At 38.2% G+C, this 16,694-nt stretch overlaps 1 protein-coding gene across 4 annotated transcripts in view; it reads left to right on the top strand.

The window, feature by feature from the left end:
- Positions 1–16,694, top strand: part of BMPR1B (bone morphogenetic protein receptor type 1B) — a 141,700-nt gene that overhangs the window by 120,269 nt on the left and 4,737 nt on the right. For all 4 annotated transcript variants that reach the window (XM_088133038.1, XM_088133040.1, XM_088133041.1 and 1 more), the window contains 5 exons: positions 1,596–1,740; positions 2,712–2,904; positions 6,791–7,088; positions 11,222–11,397; positions 13,504–13,634. In XM_088133038.1, the coding sequence (XP_087989164.1) occupies positions 1,596–1,740; positions 2,712–2,904; positions 6,791–7,088; positions 11,222–11,397; positions 13,504–13,634 (943 nt within the window). The remainder of the gene's footprint in view (positions 1–1,595; positions 1,741–2,711; positions 2,905–6,790; positions 7,089–11,221; positions 11,398–13,503; positions 13,635–16,694) is intronic.

Here is a 16,694-nt window from a genome sequence, read left to right as displayed (position 1 = left end):
GTTAGGGTTTGGGTAGGGAAAAACAGAAACAAACTCAACCCAAACAAGACTGAGTGGTCATTGAGTCTCAGGCTGACTGATTCCAGGACTCTATCATCTTTCATCCTTGATGTGGTTGTGCTTCCCCAGAAAGAGCAGATTCACAGTCTAGGGCCCCCTGGACTCAGGACTCCTGCTTGAACATGGCCAGGAGAGCCCTTGCACAGTCTTGGCTGATGCACTAGTTGCAGGCTTACCTGAAATAGGATGCACTGAAGCCTGTTATTCATGCTCTTATCTCTTGATTAAATTATTGTAACTCACTGTACATGGAAGTGCCCATAAAGGCCACTCAGTAACTTCAACTGGTTCAGAATGCAGCAGCATGTATGCTCAGTGGTTACAAGTATGTTTCCAAGTGCAGTTTAAGGGACAGGCTATTATATATAAAGCCTTACACGGCTCAGGGCCTGGGTGTCTTAGGGACCACGTTTGCCCAGTGGTTTCTTCCTGTCCTACCTGGACAACTTGGGAGTACTTGCTGAGGATTCCCACCTACCAGGAGGAATGAAGTGTGGGGCCCAGTGTAGGGCGTTCTCTTTAGCAACCCCTTTCCCATGGAACAGCTTGCTGTCCGAAGCATGTATAGACCCCACCATCATGGCCTCTGGAAGCAGGTGAAAACTTCCAGAGGGCTTTGGGGGATTAATTGTTATACTGTACAGTGATGTCACTTTTACTGTTTCATAATTTTTAGTTTTATATTTTTAGTCCAAATTTATTTTTTCCTATTTTGTATTATTACTTAAATTCTTAAATTACTTAAATACTTAAATTCTATGTTTAATACATGGAGTCCATCTGGTTTCATGCACTTAGATAAATTTCATAAATAAGTAAACAAACACATTTTCATTCTTTAAACAAAGCATTATACATACTCCATAATTTGAAACAATATAGATCAGTAACTTTTCAGCTTGGAGTTCAGCTTAAACACCAAGCTGTGATCCAGGACCCATTTTTTAATTTATAGTCAAGTATAATCATCTGTATTTTGTCCCCCCCACCCCAGTTTTATTTCCCTTTTTCTTCTACACACCCTTCCTGTTTTTTAAAGACCATAGCTAAATAGTTGTGGCCAGTAGCAACTTTTGGGATTGATTCAGCAAAATCACCTGCAGTGTCTGTCTAGTGAGAGTAATCAAAGTAGGAAATGTACACACTTTCTGTGCAGGCAGATGACAGTAAAAATCAGGAGTACCATGATCACTGTGAACGCCTCTTCACAGTGGTTAAAATTCTGCCCTCTACCAAAACTGCAGAAAAAACTATATTTCTTTAAAAAGGAACAGAGGGTTCTGCAAGCTTCAACAAAGCTAATAAACCTTTTGTTCATTGTTAAATGTAATCCGATAGATGTATGTACATAATGAAAAAGATGCAAGTTTACAGAGATGCAAACAATAATGTCATGAAGTCCTGAAAATACTGAATTCTTCATAGCATTTAACAATGGAAAAATGTTAGCATCTGAAACACACTGTTTTGCTTGGTATTCCTGAATAGCCAGTATTGGTAGCATCACCTGTAATTATTGTTATATATACCTGCAGGTATAAAAGGCAAGAAACCAGACAACCTCCTCATTACAGCATTGGACTTGAACAAGATGAGACTTATATTCCACCAGGAGAATCCTTGAAAGACCTCATTGAACAGTCTCAGAGCTCAGGAAGTGGTTCAGGGCTCCCTCTGTTGGTAAGGAAAGAGTACTGAGATCATAATAAGTCATATATATAAAATATAACCACTTACATCATTCAAACAAAGGATATTGTTTGTGCTGTATCTCAAATAAAGAAAATAACAGCGTCAGCCTTTCATGTGAAAAATATGGAGCATAATCTGTGGGCTACAGGTGAACAGCTAAGGTGATCCCAGTTATATAGATCCTCAGTTCTTGCTTTTGTTTTATTTGAGCATATTTTGTCCATTTTTAAACTAAAAAAACCATTTTATTTTTTGTATCTTGTATTTTTTGTATTTTTAAACTTAATTTTCATTTTAAAACAAGTTGAAAGACTATGAATTCTTAGAAGGAAGCTTTGTCCTCCTCTTTTTCCTGTGAATATTCAGGGTGAACTTGATATAAAAATATTGGAGAGGCAGACATCTTGTAATCATGGGTAGCATTGGAGAGAAGCTTGTGATATTTAGGAAAAGAAAAGGGAGTAAAGGGAGACTTGATAGATGCCCATTAAATCTTGAATGAGGTAGAATTTTTATTTTTTTATTGATCATGCTGGAGAAAATTAGGGCTATCCAGTGCGACTCAATCAGTGAGGGATTTAGAAAAGAGAAAGGGTTCATGGTGTATGAGAGTCATTTTTGTGTAATGGTTAAGGCATTGAACTAAGACCAGGGAAATCCAAGTTCAGATCTCTACCTAGCTATGGAAGCTTAGTACGTATCTGAATATCAGTTGTTAGTGAACACAACTGAAAGTATATTCATGTCCTGATTTTGGCCTATCCAAGGTATCTGTTGGCCACAATGGGAAAAGAATGCTGGACTAGATAGGCCTTTGGTGTGATCCTGCAGCTCTGCACTAATATTTTTAGCTCATGAGCAAATTCTAATACTTGAAAATGGTTCCAACCTTTGAGAAGTTACAAAGATCGCATCTAGCAGACAGCAGTTGTAATTCCAACATCTTATGTCTCTGACAGGTACAGAGGACTATAGCAAAGCAGATTCAGATGGTGAAGCAGATTGGCAAAGGTCGCTATGGAGAAGTCTGGATGGGAAAGTGGCGAGGAGAAAAGGTGGCTGTCAAGGTTTTCTTCACCACAGAGGAAGCCAGCTGGTTTCGAGAGACAGAAATCTATCAGACTGTTCTGATGAGGCATGAAAATATTTTGGGTGAGGGGCATAGCTAAATATAAGCAATTATGATTTAGGCCTGGAGTGAGGTGTCCACATTGTGTGTGTGTGGACATGCACGTATTTTAAAACTAATAGATAGTTTTTAAGTTCAGTAAATGTCCCAAAATCCAAAGATGAGAATGGCTGCATGTTGTTTCAGTGGTATCAGTATTTATATCTTTAATTGAAGTATTTGTATCCACTCTGGAAGTAGTAATGATAACAAGTTACATACAATCAATAACAGGCTTGTATAGTTATGATTCAAATAGGAAAAAGAGGGAGGGGAAATAAACAGCCTAAATACCAGTTCTTCACGTTCAGTAGTAGTTGTTGTACAAAGATCAGCTAAATACACTTTACTCTTCAGAAGAGGAGAGGAGGAGAAAACTAATACAGCTAGGTCCTTCATACAAATGGATTGTCGATGTTACACATCCCATTGCTACTTTATTATGATGAAATACAGGTACTCCTTGACTTATGACAATTCGTTTAACAACTCTTCGAAGTTACAACGATGCTGGAAAAAGTGACTTACAACCAGTCCTTGCAGTTATGACCATTGCAGCATCCCTGTAGTCACATGATCAAAATTCAGGGGTTTGGCAACCAGCATGTATTTACGATGGTTGCAGCATCTGGGGGTCACACGACCACCATTTGTGACCTTCCCAAGGGGCTTCAAGAAATAAAGTCAATGAAGGAAGCTGGATTCACTTAATGACTGTGGCAAATAAGGTCATAAAATCAGGCACAACTTACTTAATGACTGCATCACTTAGCGATGAAAGTTCCAGTCCCAATTGTGGTTGTAAGTCGAGAACTACCTGTAGCTGCTGCTGCTAGTGAAGCTGGTCTTCCACTAGTTTGACAGCATGGATGGGCCATTTCTCAGCTCCCTTTGTGGTGGCTTGCTACAAAGTCCATTAACCATTCTAAGATTATGGCTTAGAGCAGCACTCCCAGTGGGAGGCTGTACCACTACGTCTACATTGAAAGTTCTTGTGGATCGTTTTAAATACATTTCAAAGATTTGCTGCCACTCTCCTGAGGTGAACATGTTGGTTGATATCTCTTCAAAAAGAGATAAAAACAGAACAGATGCTTTGCTACTCTGTGTGTGTGTGTGTGTGTGTGTGTGAGAGAGAGAGAGAGAGAGCGCGCGCGCCTGTGCACCAGCTCTGTTGTCCATTTTCTTTGCTTTAACATAACCCCTTGTGTCAGCTCATTATTTTAGAAAAAGCCTCTTGACATACTCCTGCAGTACTGCAGCAGAGCAAGTACATACTAGGTGTTTTTGTGTGGGTTTTGAAGACTAACCACTAGACCATTTACTTTGGTTTGTTTTCCAAAAACAGACAAACTTGTCACTGCTGTGAACCATATGCACGAAATATTTGGATTTTGATTCCATGCAAGTAACTTTCATATTGCAGGTTAATTTTCCCAATTCAGTTTCAAGACACAGAGACAGGTACCAGTGAATTTCTCATGTTGTCAGTTTTAGCAATAACATTGTATATTATACTCAGCCTAGGGACAACAAAGGCAAATATTAAATTTCTCAATTCATTTTTAAAACTTAAATTTTACTCTTTAAAGCTATCTGTTCTGAGACAAATATAAAATTTAGACAATAAACCTAAAAACCCAAACGCAAAAATTTAATAGGTGTCTAGGTCAACATCCAATGAGCATAGTCTTCAGAGTTCAACATGAGGTGCTTCTAATTTTGTACATGTAAAGTTTTGTACTTAAAAAGGAATATACAGTATGGAGTAATCTGAGATGTTCCTGGAGAACATATGACTTTGCTGGAAATATTAAGTACAGGTAGTCCTCACTTAATGACCTCAATTGGAACTGGAGTTTAGGTCACTAAGTGATGTGGTCATTAAGGAAATCATGTGGTTAAGTGAATCACACGGTCATTAAGTGAATCACACAGTTCCCCACTGATTTTGCTTGCTGGAAGCCAGCTGGGAAGGTTGCAAATGGCGATCACGTGACCCCGGGACCCTGCAACCATATTAAGTATGAGCTGGCTGCCAGGCACCTGGATAATGATCATGTGACCACAGGAGCACTGTGCCAGTTGTAGCTTTGGGCATAGGTTGTAGGTCACTTTTTTAGTGCTGTCGTAACTTAGAATGGTTGCTAAACAAATTGCCGTTAAGCAAGGACTACCTGTATCCCAGCACCTTGACCTTAAAATGCTCTAATTCAGAAAGATACGCAGTACAAACGATTCTCATCTGTGACAGTAAACCAACCCTACTTTTGCTGACTTCCATTAGAACAGAGACTGGAAGTGGATCCCAGTTCTTAGTGCCTTGAGACTTCTGGAAAACGCAGATGCACTTCTCTAACCCCTAATTTAGTCACAGCATCCAGGGCATATTTATTTAAATTGAACTTACAAGAAAAAAATCCATACCTGGAGCACCAATGGCAGTAGTAAATGTGTTGACAAACATTAGCTTCCCTTAAGGTTAAAGATCTGTGACCAAAACACAGTCTGTTCTGAACTCTGTACTTTTGCACTAAAATATTGCAAATGAGATCTTTGTTTCCATCACCTATATCATCTGTGACAGTCTTTTGATTTCAAGGGAGAAGAAAAGGAAAACCCTACACAGCATAAGGCTTAAGGCAGGAGGCAGGCAGTCTATGGAGTGTAGGGGGACTGAAATTGATAGAATGATGGAGATACAGCGCACTTTGTTAAAACCTTGGAAAGGATAGAAATAATGCCATGAATGGAGCAATGGAAAGAATGAGAGAACTCACAAGTAATTAATTCTAACATGGGAAGAGCTGTCTATTTCTGCATGATAGTCTGAATTGGGAGGAAGAGGTAGAAGAGAAGAGAGAGAGAAAAGGAACAAAAAGGAGAAGAGAAAAATAATTACTCACTTGTTTCCAGCCTGATTGTAGCTCCAAAAAGATCACCCTTTCCATGAGGTTGGGCATTGGTTTCAAGCAGACTCCATACCACACATTATTTTTCTTCCAGATTTTACCATGTTTTAGAGCAAAAACAACCTGTAGCAGCTTTCATGGAAAAATGAGTATTTGAGATTTTATCATTGCAGCCAAAATATAAGCTTGCAATTGAAACTGGTTATAGTTGGGTTTCCATTTCCATTTATCTCAATAATCTAGCATTCTCATGAGATTTATAACATTTCCAGTACAGGACTGTGTTCTGCGTTTGTCACAGTAAGCCGGAATCCTTGAATAGAAAGCAAAGAAGATGATGATAATTCCAGGTCTTCCTCTACAGAGGAAGCCTTCATTAGTTCAGAAGCAGAAGCTATTTAGTAAAGATCACATGGCAGTTAAATAAAACACATTGTTTTTCCTTTTTTCCGGTACTGATGTGACTGAGCTGAGTTAAAATTATTGTAAAATATATAAATAAGAATCCTGAATAAAAAGTTGGACTATCCCATGTTAAGAAATCAATGGCTAAAGGTTTTAAAGACTATCAAGTATGTTTCTTGTGATATTAAGATGGAACTAATTCAGCAAACATTTTTTTTTCATGTATATTGGACACCACAGATAATGTTTAAAAAGTGTTAGCTGCTAATCTTACTATGTTGTAAGCAGGAGATACTCATTTATATAATATAGACCTGTTCTACAATTTCATTTTGGCTTAAGCATAGCTAATATGGTGTTATGAAGATGAATACAATTTAATATATTAATGTACTTTTGGATTAGATACAAAGAATTTGAGATCTATCATTTTCTAATGAACTTTGGATTTACTGAGTATAGGTGCTGCATGGAATGCAAAGGAAATTGGATTTGCTGTTTCTTAAAAGTACTGATGATGTTAGAAAAGTCTTGTCTTAATTTTCTCTTGCAGGATTCATTGCTGCAGACATTAAAGGTACTGGATCTTGGACACAGCTTTATCTTATCACAGATTATCATGAGAATGGATCCCTGTATGATTATCTGAAATCTACAACCTTGGATACAAAAGCTATGTTAAAACTGGCATACTCATCTATCAGTGGATTGTGCCACTTGCATACTGAGATCTTCAGCACCCAAGGCAAACCAGCAATTGCTCACCGGGACCTCAAAAGTAAAAACATTCTGGTGAAGAAAAATGGAACTTGCTGTATAGCAGACCTTGGTCTGGCAGTTAAATTCATTAGGTGGGCAAAATACTGCATTTCTTAATGAATCTAGGTCTTTTAAAAGTTGTTTTTTTTTAAAGGGGAAAAGGGGGGAAAATAAAACATTTTGTACAGATGAAATGAACATCTGGTGGGAATGCTGGGAATAGTTTATCCTCTCTGGCAGCCAATCTGTGTTATGTTGTTGTTGTTGTTGTTTAGTCGTTAAGTCGTGTCCGACTCTTCGTGACCCCATGAACCATATTACACCAGGCCTTCCTGTCCTTCACTGCCTCCCTGAGTTTGCTCAGTTTCATGCTCATTGCTTCAGTGATGCTATCTAACCATCTCATCCTCTGCCGTCCTCTTCTCCTTTTGCCTTCAATCTTTCCCAGCATCAGGGTCTTCTCCAAAGAGATCTCTCTTCACATTAGGTGACCAAAGTATCTGAGCTTGAGCTTCATTATCGATCCTTCCAATGAGCAATCAGGGTTGATTTCCTTTAAGATTGACTGGTTTGACCTCCTAGCAGTCCAGGGGACTCTCAAGAGTCTTCTCCAGCACCACAGTTCAAAGGCATCAATTCTTTGGTGCTCAGCCGCCTTTATGGTCCAGCTCTCACAGCCATACATTACTACTGGAAAAACCATAGCTTTGACTATGCGGATCTTTGTCGGCAAGGTGACGTCTCTGCTTTTTAATATGCTATCTAGGCTTGCCATAGCTTTCCTCCCAAGGAGCAAGCATCTTTTAATTTCATGGCTGCAGTCTCCGTCTGCGGTGATCTTGGAGCTCAAATAAATGAAGTCTGTTACTGCTTCCATTTCTACCCCTTCTATTTGCCAGGAATTGATGGGTCCAGATGCCATGATCTTAGTTTTTTTTAATGTTGAGTTTCAAGCCAGCTTTCGCACTCTCCTCTTTCACCCTCATCAAGAGGCTCTTTAGTTCTTTTCACTTTCTGCCATTAGGGTGGTATCGTCTGCATATCTGAGGTTGTTGATGATTCTCCCTGCAATCTTAATTCCGGCTTGTGATTCTTCCAACCTGGCATTTCTCATGATGTACTCTGCATATAGGTTAAATAAGCAGGGTGACAGTATACAGCCTTGTCGTACACCTTTCCTATTTTGAACCAATCGGTTGTTCCATGACCGGTTCTAACTGTTGCTTCTTGGCCCGCCTTCAGATTTCTCAGGAGACAGGTACGGTGGTCTGGTACTCCCATCTCTTTAAGAATTTACCACAGTTTGTTGTGATCCACACAATCAAAGGCTTTTGCATAGTCAATGAAGCAGAAGTAGATATTTTTCTGGAACTCTTGTGCTTTCTCCATGATCCAGCGAATGTTGGCGATTTGATCTCTAGTTCCTCTGCCTCTTCGAAACCCAGCTTGTACATCCAGTAGTTCTCGGTTCATGTATTGCTAAAGCCTAGCTTGTAGGATTTTGAGCATAACCTTGCTAGCATGTGAAATGAGTGCAATTGTGCGATAGTTTGAGCATTCTTTGGCATTGCCCTTCTTTGGAATTGGAACATAAACTGACCTTTTCCAATCCCGTGGCCACTGTTGCGTTTTCCAAACTTGCTGGCATATTGAGTGTAGCACTTTAACACCATCGTCTTTTAGTATTTTAAATAACTCAGCTGGAATACTGTCATCTCCACTAGCTTTGTTGTTAGCAATGCTTCCTAAGGCCCACTTGACTTCACTCTCTAGGATGTCTGGCTCAAGTGATCACACCAGCGTGGACATCAGGGACATTAAGATCTTTCTTGTATAGTTCTTCTGTGTATTCTTGCCACCTCTTCTTAATCTCTTCTGCTTCTGTTAGGTCCCTGCCTTTTTTGTCCTTTATCATGCCCATCTTTGCACTAAACATTCCTTTCATATCTCCAATTTTCTTATAGCAATCTCTAGTCTTCCCCATTCTATTGTTTTCCTCGATTTCTTTGCATTGTTCATTTAAGAAGGCCGCCTTATCTCTCCTTGCTATTCTCTGGAAATCTGCATTCAGTTGCTTATATCTTTCCCTTTCACCCTTGCTTTTCGCATTCCTTCTTTCCACAGCTATTTGTAAAGCCTCATCAGACAGCCATTTTGCTTTCTTGCATTTCTTTTTCTTTGGGATGGTTTTAGTTGCTGCCTCCTGTACAATGTTACGGACCTCCGTCCATAGTTCTTCAGGCACTCTGTCTACCAAATCTAATCCTCTAAATCTATTCATCACCTTCACTGTGTACTCACAAGGAATATGATCTAAGTCATACCTGAGTGGTCTAGTGGTTTTCCCTACATTCTTCAATTTAAGCCTAAATTTTGCAGTAAGAAGCTCATGATCTGAGCCACAGTCAGCTCCTGGTCTTGTTTTTGCTGTCTGTATAGAGCTTCTCCATCTTTGGCTGCAAAGTATATAATCAATCTGGTTTCGGTATTGACCATCTGGTGATGTCCATGTGTAGAGTCGTCTATTGTGTTGTTGGAAAAGAGTGTTTGCTATGACTAGCTTGTTCTCTTGACAGAACTCTATTAGCCTTTGCCCTGCTTCATTTTGTACTCCAAGGCCAAATTTGCCTGTTATTCCGATTACTCCTTGACTTCCTACTTTAGTATTCCAATCCCCTATGATGAAAAGGACATCTTTTTTTGGTGCTAGTTCTAGAAGGTGTTGTAGGTCTTCATAGAAGCGGTCAACTTCATCTTCAGCATCAGTGGTTGGGGCATAGACTTGGATGACTGTGATATTGAATGGTTTGCCTTGGATACGCACTGAGATCATTCTGTCGTTTTTGAGGTTGTACCCCATTACTGCCTTTCCCACTCTCTTATTGACTATGAGTGCAACTCCATTTCTTCTAAGGGTTTCTTGCCCACAGTAGTAGATATAATGGTCACCCGAATTAAATTCACCCATTCCCATCCATTTCAGTTCGCTGATTCCCAAGATGTCGATGTTCAATCTTGTCATCTCATGTTTGACCACATCCAGCTTGCCTTGGTTCATAGATCTTACATTCCAGGTACCTATACAATATTGTTCTTTACAGCATCGGACCTTCTTTTCGCTTCCAGATACATCCACAGCTGAACGTCCTTTCGGCTTTGGCCCAGCCGCTTCACTCTTTCTGGAGCTTCTTGGAATTGCCCTCCGCTCTTCCCCAGTAGCATATTGGACACCTTCCGACCTGAGGGGCTCATCTTCCAGCGTCATCTCTTTTAGCCTTTTAACATTGTCCATGGGGTTTTCTTGGCAAGGATACTGGAATGGGTTGCCATTTCCTTCTCCAGTGGACCACATTTTGTCAGAACTCTGTCATGACCTGTCCGTCTTGGGTGGCCCTGCACGGTATAGCTCATGGCTTCACTGAGTTACGCAAGCCCCTTCGCCACGACAAGGCAGTGATCCATGAAGGGGTATGTTACTGTAGGGGTGGGCAATGTTTGAGAAGTTGAGTGTCGCAGTTAAGGCTACTGCCCTTTCAGAAGGCCACAGGAAGCTATCCTATGATGATGATAACCCACCAGAAAGAGCAGGAAGGGAGAGTGTATGAACTGTGGCTTTATGAGAATAAGCCAGTTTCAAACTAATATATTTTCAAACTGAAGATTGTCCACTTCAGTAATTTGAATTATACTGCCACTGCATCTAAGGTGATGGTGATGCAGAGATACAGTAATATAAATGGCACCGCTCCTAACCAATTTTATTAGATATGTATCTTATCTTCCTTAAGATCATGAATAGTAATTCCTTAGCTTTTTGTTATCCCCCATGAAAGCCTTAGAATCTGAGGCATCTTAAGATATCTGTAAGAGAAATATAATTGTAATCCTTGGCATCAGAATTCCAATTTATTGCCAGCAAATTCTCAAAAACGTCTCCAGCAACCTCTGCTGAGTTCTTTCCCCCCTCTTTTCTGGTTTTGCAATTGAATGGTTAATATAACACTGGGTAGGGATTTTGTTTAAAAATGAGCATTTGGTTAGCACTTGACAAGCTTTCTTTGTAAGAATAATTTCCGTTGAGATTATCTGTTAATTCTGACTTGCATAGGTAAGTTTTAATTTGGAAAGGTGTGGGTGTTTCTCTTTTATAAGCAATTTTAGTTTTTGAAGAGAAACTTTTTGCTTACTTAATTCCTGTGTCATTTTTCCACTTTCCATCTTCCAGTGATACAAATGAAGTGGATATCCCACCAAACACCAGAGTCGGAACAAAACGTTACATGCCTCCAGAGGTGCTGGATGAAAGTTTGAATCGAAATCACTTTCAATCATATATTATGGCTGATATGTACAGTTTTGGGCTCATCCTTTGGGAAATAGCAAGGAGATGTGTTTCAGGAGGTGAATATTTTAGGCATGGCTGTATGCCTTTAACATTATACCATCAGATTTCATGGACTGTATCTACAACACAAAGTTCATGTTAGAATTTATTAGATTTTTAAATTTGTTTTTGCTGCAACTAATTAACACAAACTAGTCTCCAGAAAATGTTTGTGTATTTATTTTTTTTAGCAAGGGAGAAAAAGAATTACAATAGCTTATTTTAAAGAATTGCTGGTGCTAAACTAAGTCCCCTTCTACTCCTGGGACTTATTATTCCTTTTCTGTTAGATCTTATTTAGCCATAAAGATTTATTCTGTATTTTAATAGACTCTTTTAAAGATGCAATATTTCATAATTGTAATGGGAATTTGGAGCTCATTTATGGGAACTCTTGTGGTTATAAAAATTACTGCCAGAGCAAGAGCACAGCTGTTATTTGAGCAAAAATACAATGAGGTTGATTTTGCTTAGGTACTATGATTAACAAGGAGATTACTTAGATTTAAGAGCAGAAAGATAGGCATTAGCAGGTGTTAGTTGGCTTTAGAAGGCCTGCAGGTGTATAGGAGGGAACAGTATTATACTGATATAAAATTAATTCCAGATTCAAGAAGATTTTGAGTGCTAACCCTAAATCATCTACTTTATTGTATTCTTTTTCTTATGACTGATGTATAAATGATTGCAAAACTGCATATTGTAGTAACCTTGTTAAAGGGGTATAATATGCAGATCGCTTCTATTAAGCTGAAGGCACCTAAAAAAGGAAGTTTGGCATTTTGGTAGCACTTTTGATTACTAAAAATCAGTGTACAGATTAATCTCACAAAAGACCAGGATCCAATTTTCTTTGTAAAGTTTTGCTCATGAGATTTATAAATAAATAATTAGGAAAGGGCCTTCAGCTTTGCACAAAGTACCATTCTTTTACAATGGACGGTTTGCAATTGAATTATTTGTTATGAAGAACAGGGATTGCATTTCCATATGGCTTGGATAGTAATAACGAACATATGCCTGACCATGAGAAGATGTCTTCAGTCACCTTAGAAGAAGAGTGGCTGGTGGTAGACTTCGAAGCCCCTTTTTTCAGTACCCAGCTTCCTGAAGATTGCACTGTCAAAACTTGGTGTTAACTTGAATAATGGCAGCATGATTTCCATGTATTTTAATCAGAAAATTAAAGGAAATGAGTATATTAAGTAACTGACAAGCATTGAGTAGAGTTTAAAATAACTCCCCAACATAGAAAGTGTGAAAATTAAAACTCTTCCCCAATGGAGGCAGTGGTGTTAAGTCTGCAATGACCATTGGCCATCAGAAAAGTAGCCTTTCCCTGTAATTGTAGATAGAACCTGTGTGAGTGGTACTCTGTGATGTCTCCTGGTGCTTTCAAGGCATTTCATACATATATTAGAGGTAAATGTGAAATTTTGCCTTTAGTGTGTTCCTACTAATGCTGAGCACAAATAGCCTTTTAGAGGTTTCTACTAAATGTGTAGAAATTGGGTGAACGATTTCTTTGGATTTCTTCAGAGGAAAGAAAATTCACTAAGAATTCCTCAAAAAGCAAGATTGCCTCAATGTTGAAAAGAGCAGAGGGAGGAGCTGTCTTATCTCCCCCTTGGGGTTTGATCAACGTAAGGAAAGCTGCAGACTATTGAGGGATGATTGTGCAATGGAATACAGCATTTCACACATGTTCCTTGGATCTCTCATCAGTAAATATTCATGAGAACAGCATATTCCATCTTGAGCATTTCACCAAATTTTTCTTCTCCTTTGAAAGATTTCCTACAGCAAATTCTCTTTCATCATATTGGATACCAATGGTCAGAACAAAATATAGGTTGATTTTTGCTGCTGATTTTCATATACATATATACATTTATAATATGTATTATATATTATATTACAATATTTCATATATATAGAGAGAGAATATTATATTATTTTACAATATTTCATATATAATATATATTACGATATTTCATATATATAATATTACAATATTTTATAAACAATAAACAAGTTTATTGAGCTTCATTTAAACTTCTTAATCTCACAAGAATGTTCAACTAGACAAAATTTATGTATTTGCCAAATGGTCTCCCTGCTAGGTATTGTTGAAGAATACCAGCTTCCCTATCATGATCTTGTTTCCAGTGACCCTTCATATGAAGACATGAGAGAAATAGTATGTATCAAGAAATTACGGCCTTCATTTCCCAATAGGTGGAGCAGCGATGAGGTAAGGAGAACATTTTGAAAACTAATTGTTTCATCCCATTTCTGTGTACTTCTTTAATAATTTTTGAACCAAGTGCTTAAAGAGAAGAAAAGGAATATCTAAATGGTCGGACACTGACCTTGCTTTAGGGAGATATTTTCTCTTCAATCTATCCATTGCTGAATACTTTTGGAAACCCTTTTATGAAACGTGGGCACTAAAAGAGGCTATGATGAAACTGCATATGTCTTTGAGTAATTGAGTTTTCCACCTTCCACAAGAATGAAAGAATATGAACCCTTCATATCAGCTCACATGTGCAGGATGGCCCATTTTTTTAAAAAAGATGTGTTGATTTACTATCCCATACTTTTTTCGCCAAGTAAAATCAAGTCAAGTGAATAATGACATATGATTCTCACAATTATAACTACTGTATGAAACATCTTTAAAGGGAACAATATTAAAATAAGCCAGAAAATCATTCTGGTTGAAAAAGTAGTGTTGCGATATATTAAAAGTGTACGTGGGGCCTGGTGGATTTGATTTGGATGGCTATTCCAGAAAATAGAAGTCAAAATAGAAAAGGCCCTGCTCTTGACAGCTATTGGTTGGACCTGAGAGCTTGAAGGTGCTTTTTAATTCAGAAATTTTAAAAAATAATAAAAATAAATGTTTTTAAGTGTACCTGGAATTCATATCATATTCCTGCAACCGCTAAGAGTGGATTGTTTGATAGAGAACTATTGTTCCTTTTCTCTTTGAGGAAGTTCTGAGGGTTGCTTTCCATTCAGAGTACAACTGATATTCCTGCATGTGAATTGTCCCAAGGATGAAAAACTCAGGTGTAAGTCTTCACTGAGCCATGAAACTCACTATTTTTAGGTACCCGTTCCTCAGAACAAGGTGCTTGTTTTGAAAATAAATGAGAAAAGTGCTCCAATAAATAAAAATGTCTGGTTAGGATTTGCATGGGAAACCATCATGGAAAACCAGAGGTTTAGCTTAAAGTGGGAAATTGAAAAACATCCCAGAAAAATGAAGTGGAAAAGCCACTTCCAGACCAGAGATTGTTGCTGTGTCAAGCTGAACTTAAGGTCACTGTTACCTTAATAAATAAAAATAGTTGTAACTTCTACAGTCTACTCTGCTCAAGTAGCTTGTCATATTTTCTTGAAGTAGTAGTATAATAGTTTGTTCTCATAAACAAAGCAACCATCTAGCCCACTTCTAGGCATAGCTACCTTTTAGTACACTGTGGACTGGTTGGGTCTAGTTCTTAAACCTGGCATCTTCTGGGTGTGGAAGAACTCTTAACCCCCTGAATTCCCAGCTAGGATGGCCAAAATTTGCTTGCAGAGATGGATTAATGAATGAGAAGAGAAGAATATAGGCTGGATAACTACTGGATCGTATGATTTAGGGATCCTACTCCTCAGAGAGCTCTGTTTTTCTGTGTCCTTTATTTTCTCCCAGCTACAGTCCTAGCTAAACTCTTTATGTGTTGATTATATATACATAAAGATTATTTTACAAGCCCACTAAACAGCGCACTAGCTCGGCAAAAGATAATCTGGGGGGTGCTGTGAGTCTTCTGCTCCTTATTCCCACTTTTGTAAATTAATATGGGAAATTGCTTTTTTGAAGCTATACTGATATTTTCCTTTAGGGGAGGAGGGAGGAAGTAGTCTGAACAATTTCCACTGAGAATTTATAATGAAGCAAAATTGTGTTTTGGAATCAGTAGACCAGTAATTGATGTATTGCAGACAAATCTGCCGACAGTTATGGTGATGCTATGCAGAGGTCATTAATCTTGTTAAGTGGTACAGTGTAATGCTATTATTGTAGGAGACAGCTGTGATTTGGGAATAGCAGTCTTCGCTTAAGTATTCTGCAATTAGATTTAAAAAGACTTAAAAATGGCAAGAGTTGTAAACAATCTTGAGTGAGTGATGGTGGGGGCATAGGCAAAGAGGGCTTTTTTAAAAAGTGGGAAAAAAAGAATGAAATGAGTAAATTGCAAAAATTCCAGAGAGATGTTCGCTTCCTATATTTACTGACTTCTTTGTAATCTTTAGCAATTTAAGCACAAACTCAGGTTTAAAATAGCATGAAAGTGAGTGGTTAGGTTATATAAGTCACAGGTTTCTTATTGTAAGTTCAAACCAGTCACAGAAATACCTTCTGTTGCCAACATTTTAAGATGCACTATGCTATTGAATGCTTGTTGCAAGAGAACTAGAGCAGGGGAAGATTTATTTATTTATCATATTTACATAGCTGCCCATTTCATACAAAGTGACTCTGGGTGGAAGATCTGTGTGCTTCCTGGAATAATTTGGTTGACTACTATGGAATTTCAGAGATGGAGATTTGTTCTAACTTCAGGCTGTCTTACAAAGTATTGGGTGTAACCCTCACATATTTCTGCTCAATGAAAAATCATCAGAGGCCTCAAGAACAAACATATTTACCTGAATGTTATTAATCACATTTGTTCTAGTCCCATTTTTGAGGGGAGGGGTGATTCTCAAGGGCCAAGTCTGAATAGGATGGCACACAAAGGTCTAGTAACATCTATATGAAGGAATCAGAAAAAAGAGCAAATAATGTCACTCTATTTTCATGTCAGTTTCCTTGTCCAAATGAGTTCCTTTATTTAGAATAGATTCTGCAGTAGTATCAAAGTGTTCCATCAACAAGTAACTCCAAATATGTCAAATTGGCCTACGAAATGTTCTTAGCAGCAGCAGCAGTAATGAAGTGGACATGTAATAGATGTTTTTGGTGGTGTTTTGAAATGGCCCAAATGATCAACAGTATACAGCATGATCAGGGATTTTTTTCTCCCTCCCTGATTGGCTTTTACCATTTAAAAAACCAGATGGTAGTTTAGCAATTCAGTAACAAGAAGTAAGGTGGAACAATTAGTGAGATTTGAGCAAAAAAAAAACTGTGAAAGCTGATTGATTGCTTGTTTGTTTCAACATGAAACTAAGTGATATGATGTAGCCTCATAAACTCTTCTACCAAATTTTGATCAAAGGAGCCTCAGAATTCTTTCTGAACTCCAGTTCT

This window comes from Python bivittatus, unplaced genomic scaffold (assembly GCF_059951505.1).
Source record: "Python bivittatus isolate LINGU-HERP-01145 unplaced genomic scaffold, Pbiv_v1 ctg000070_np1212, whole genome shotgun sequence".
Taxonomy (NCBI): Eukaryota; Metazoa; Chordata; class Lepidosauria; order Squamata; family Pythonidae; genus Python; species Python bivittatus.
Note: the sequence above shows the minus strand (reverse complement) of the source record. Positions and strands in the feature narration are given on the sequence as shown.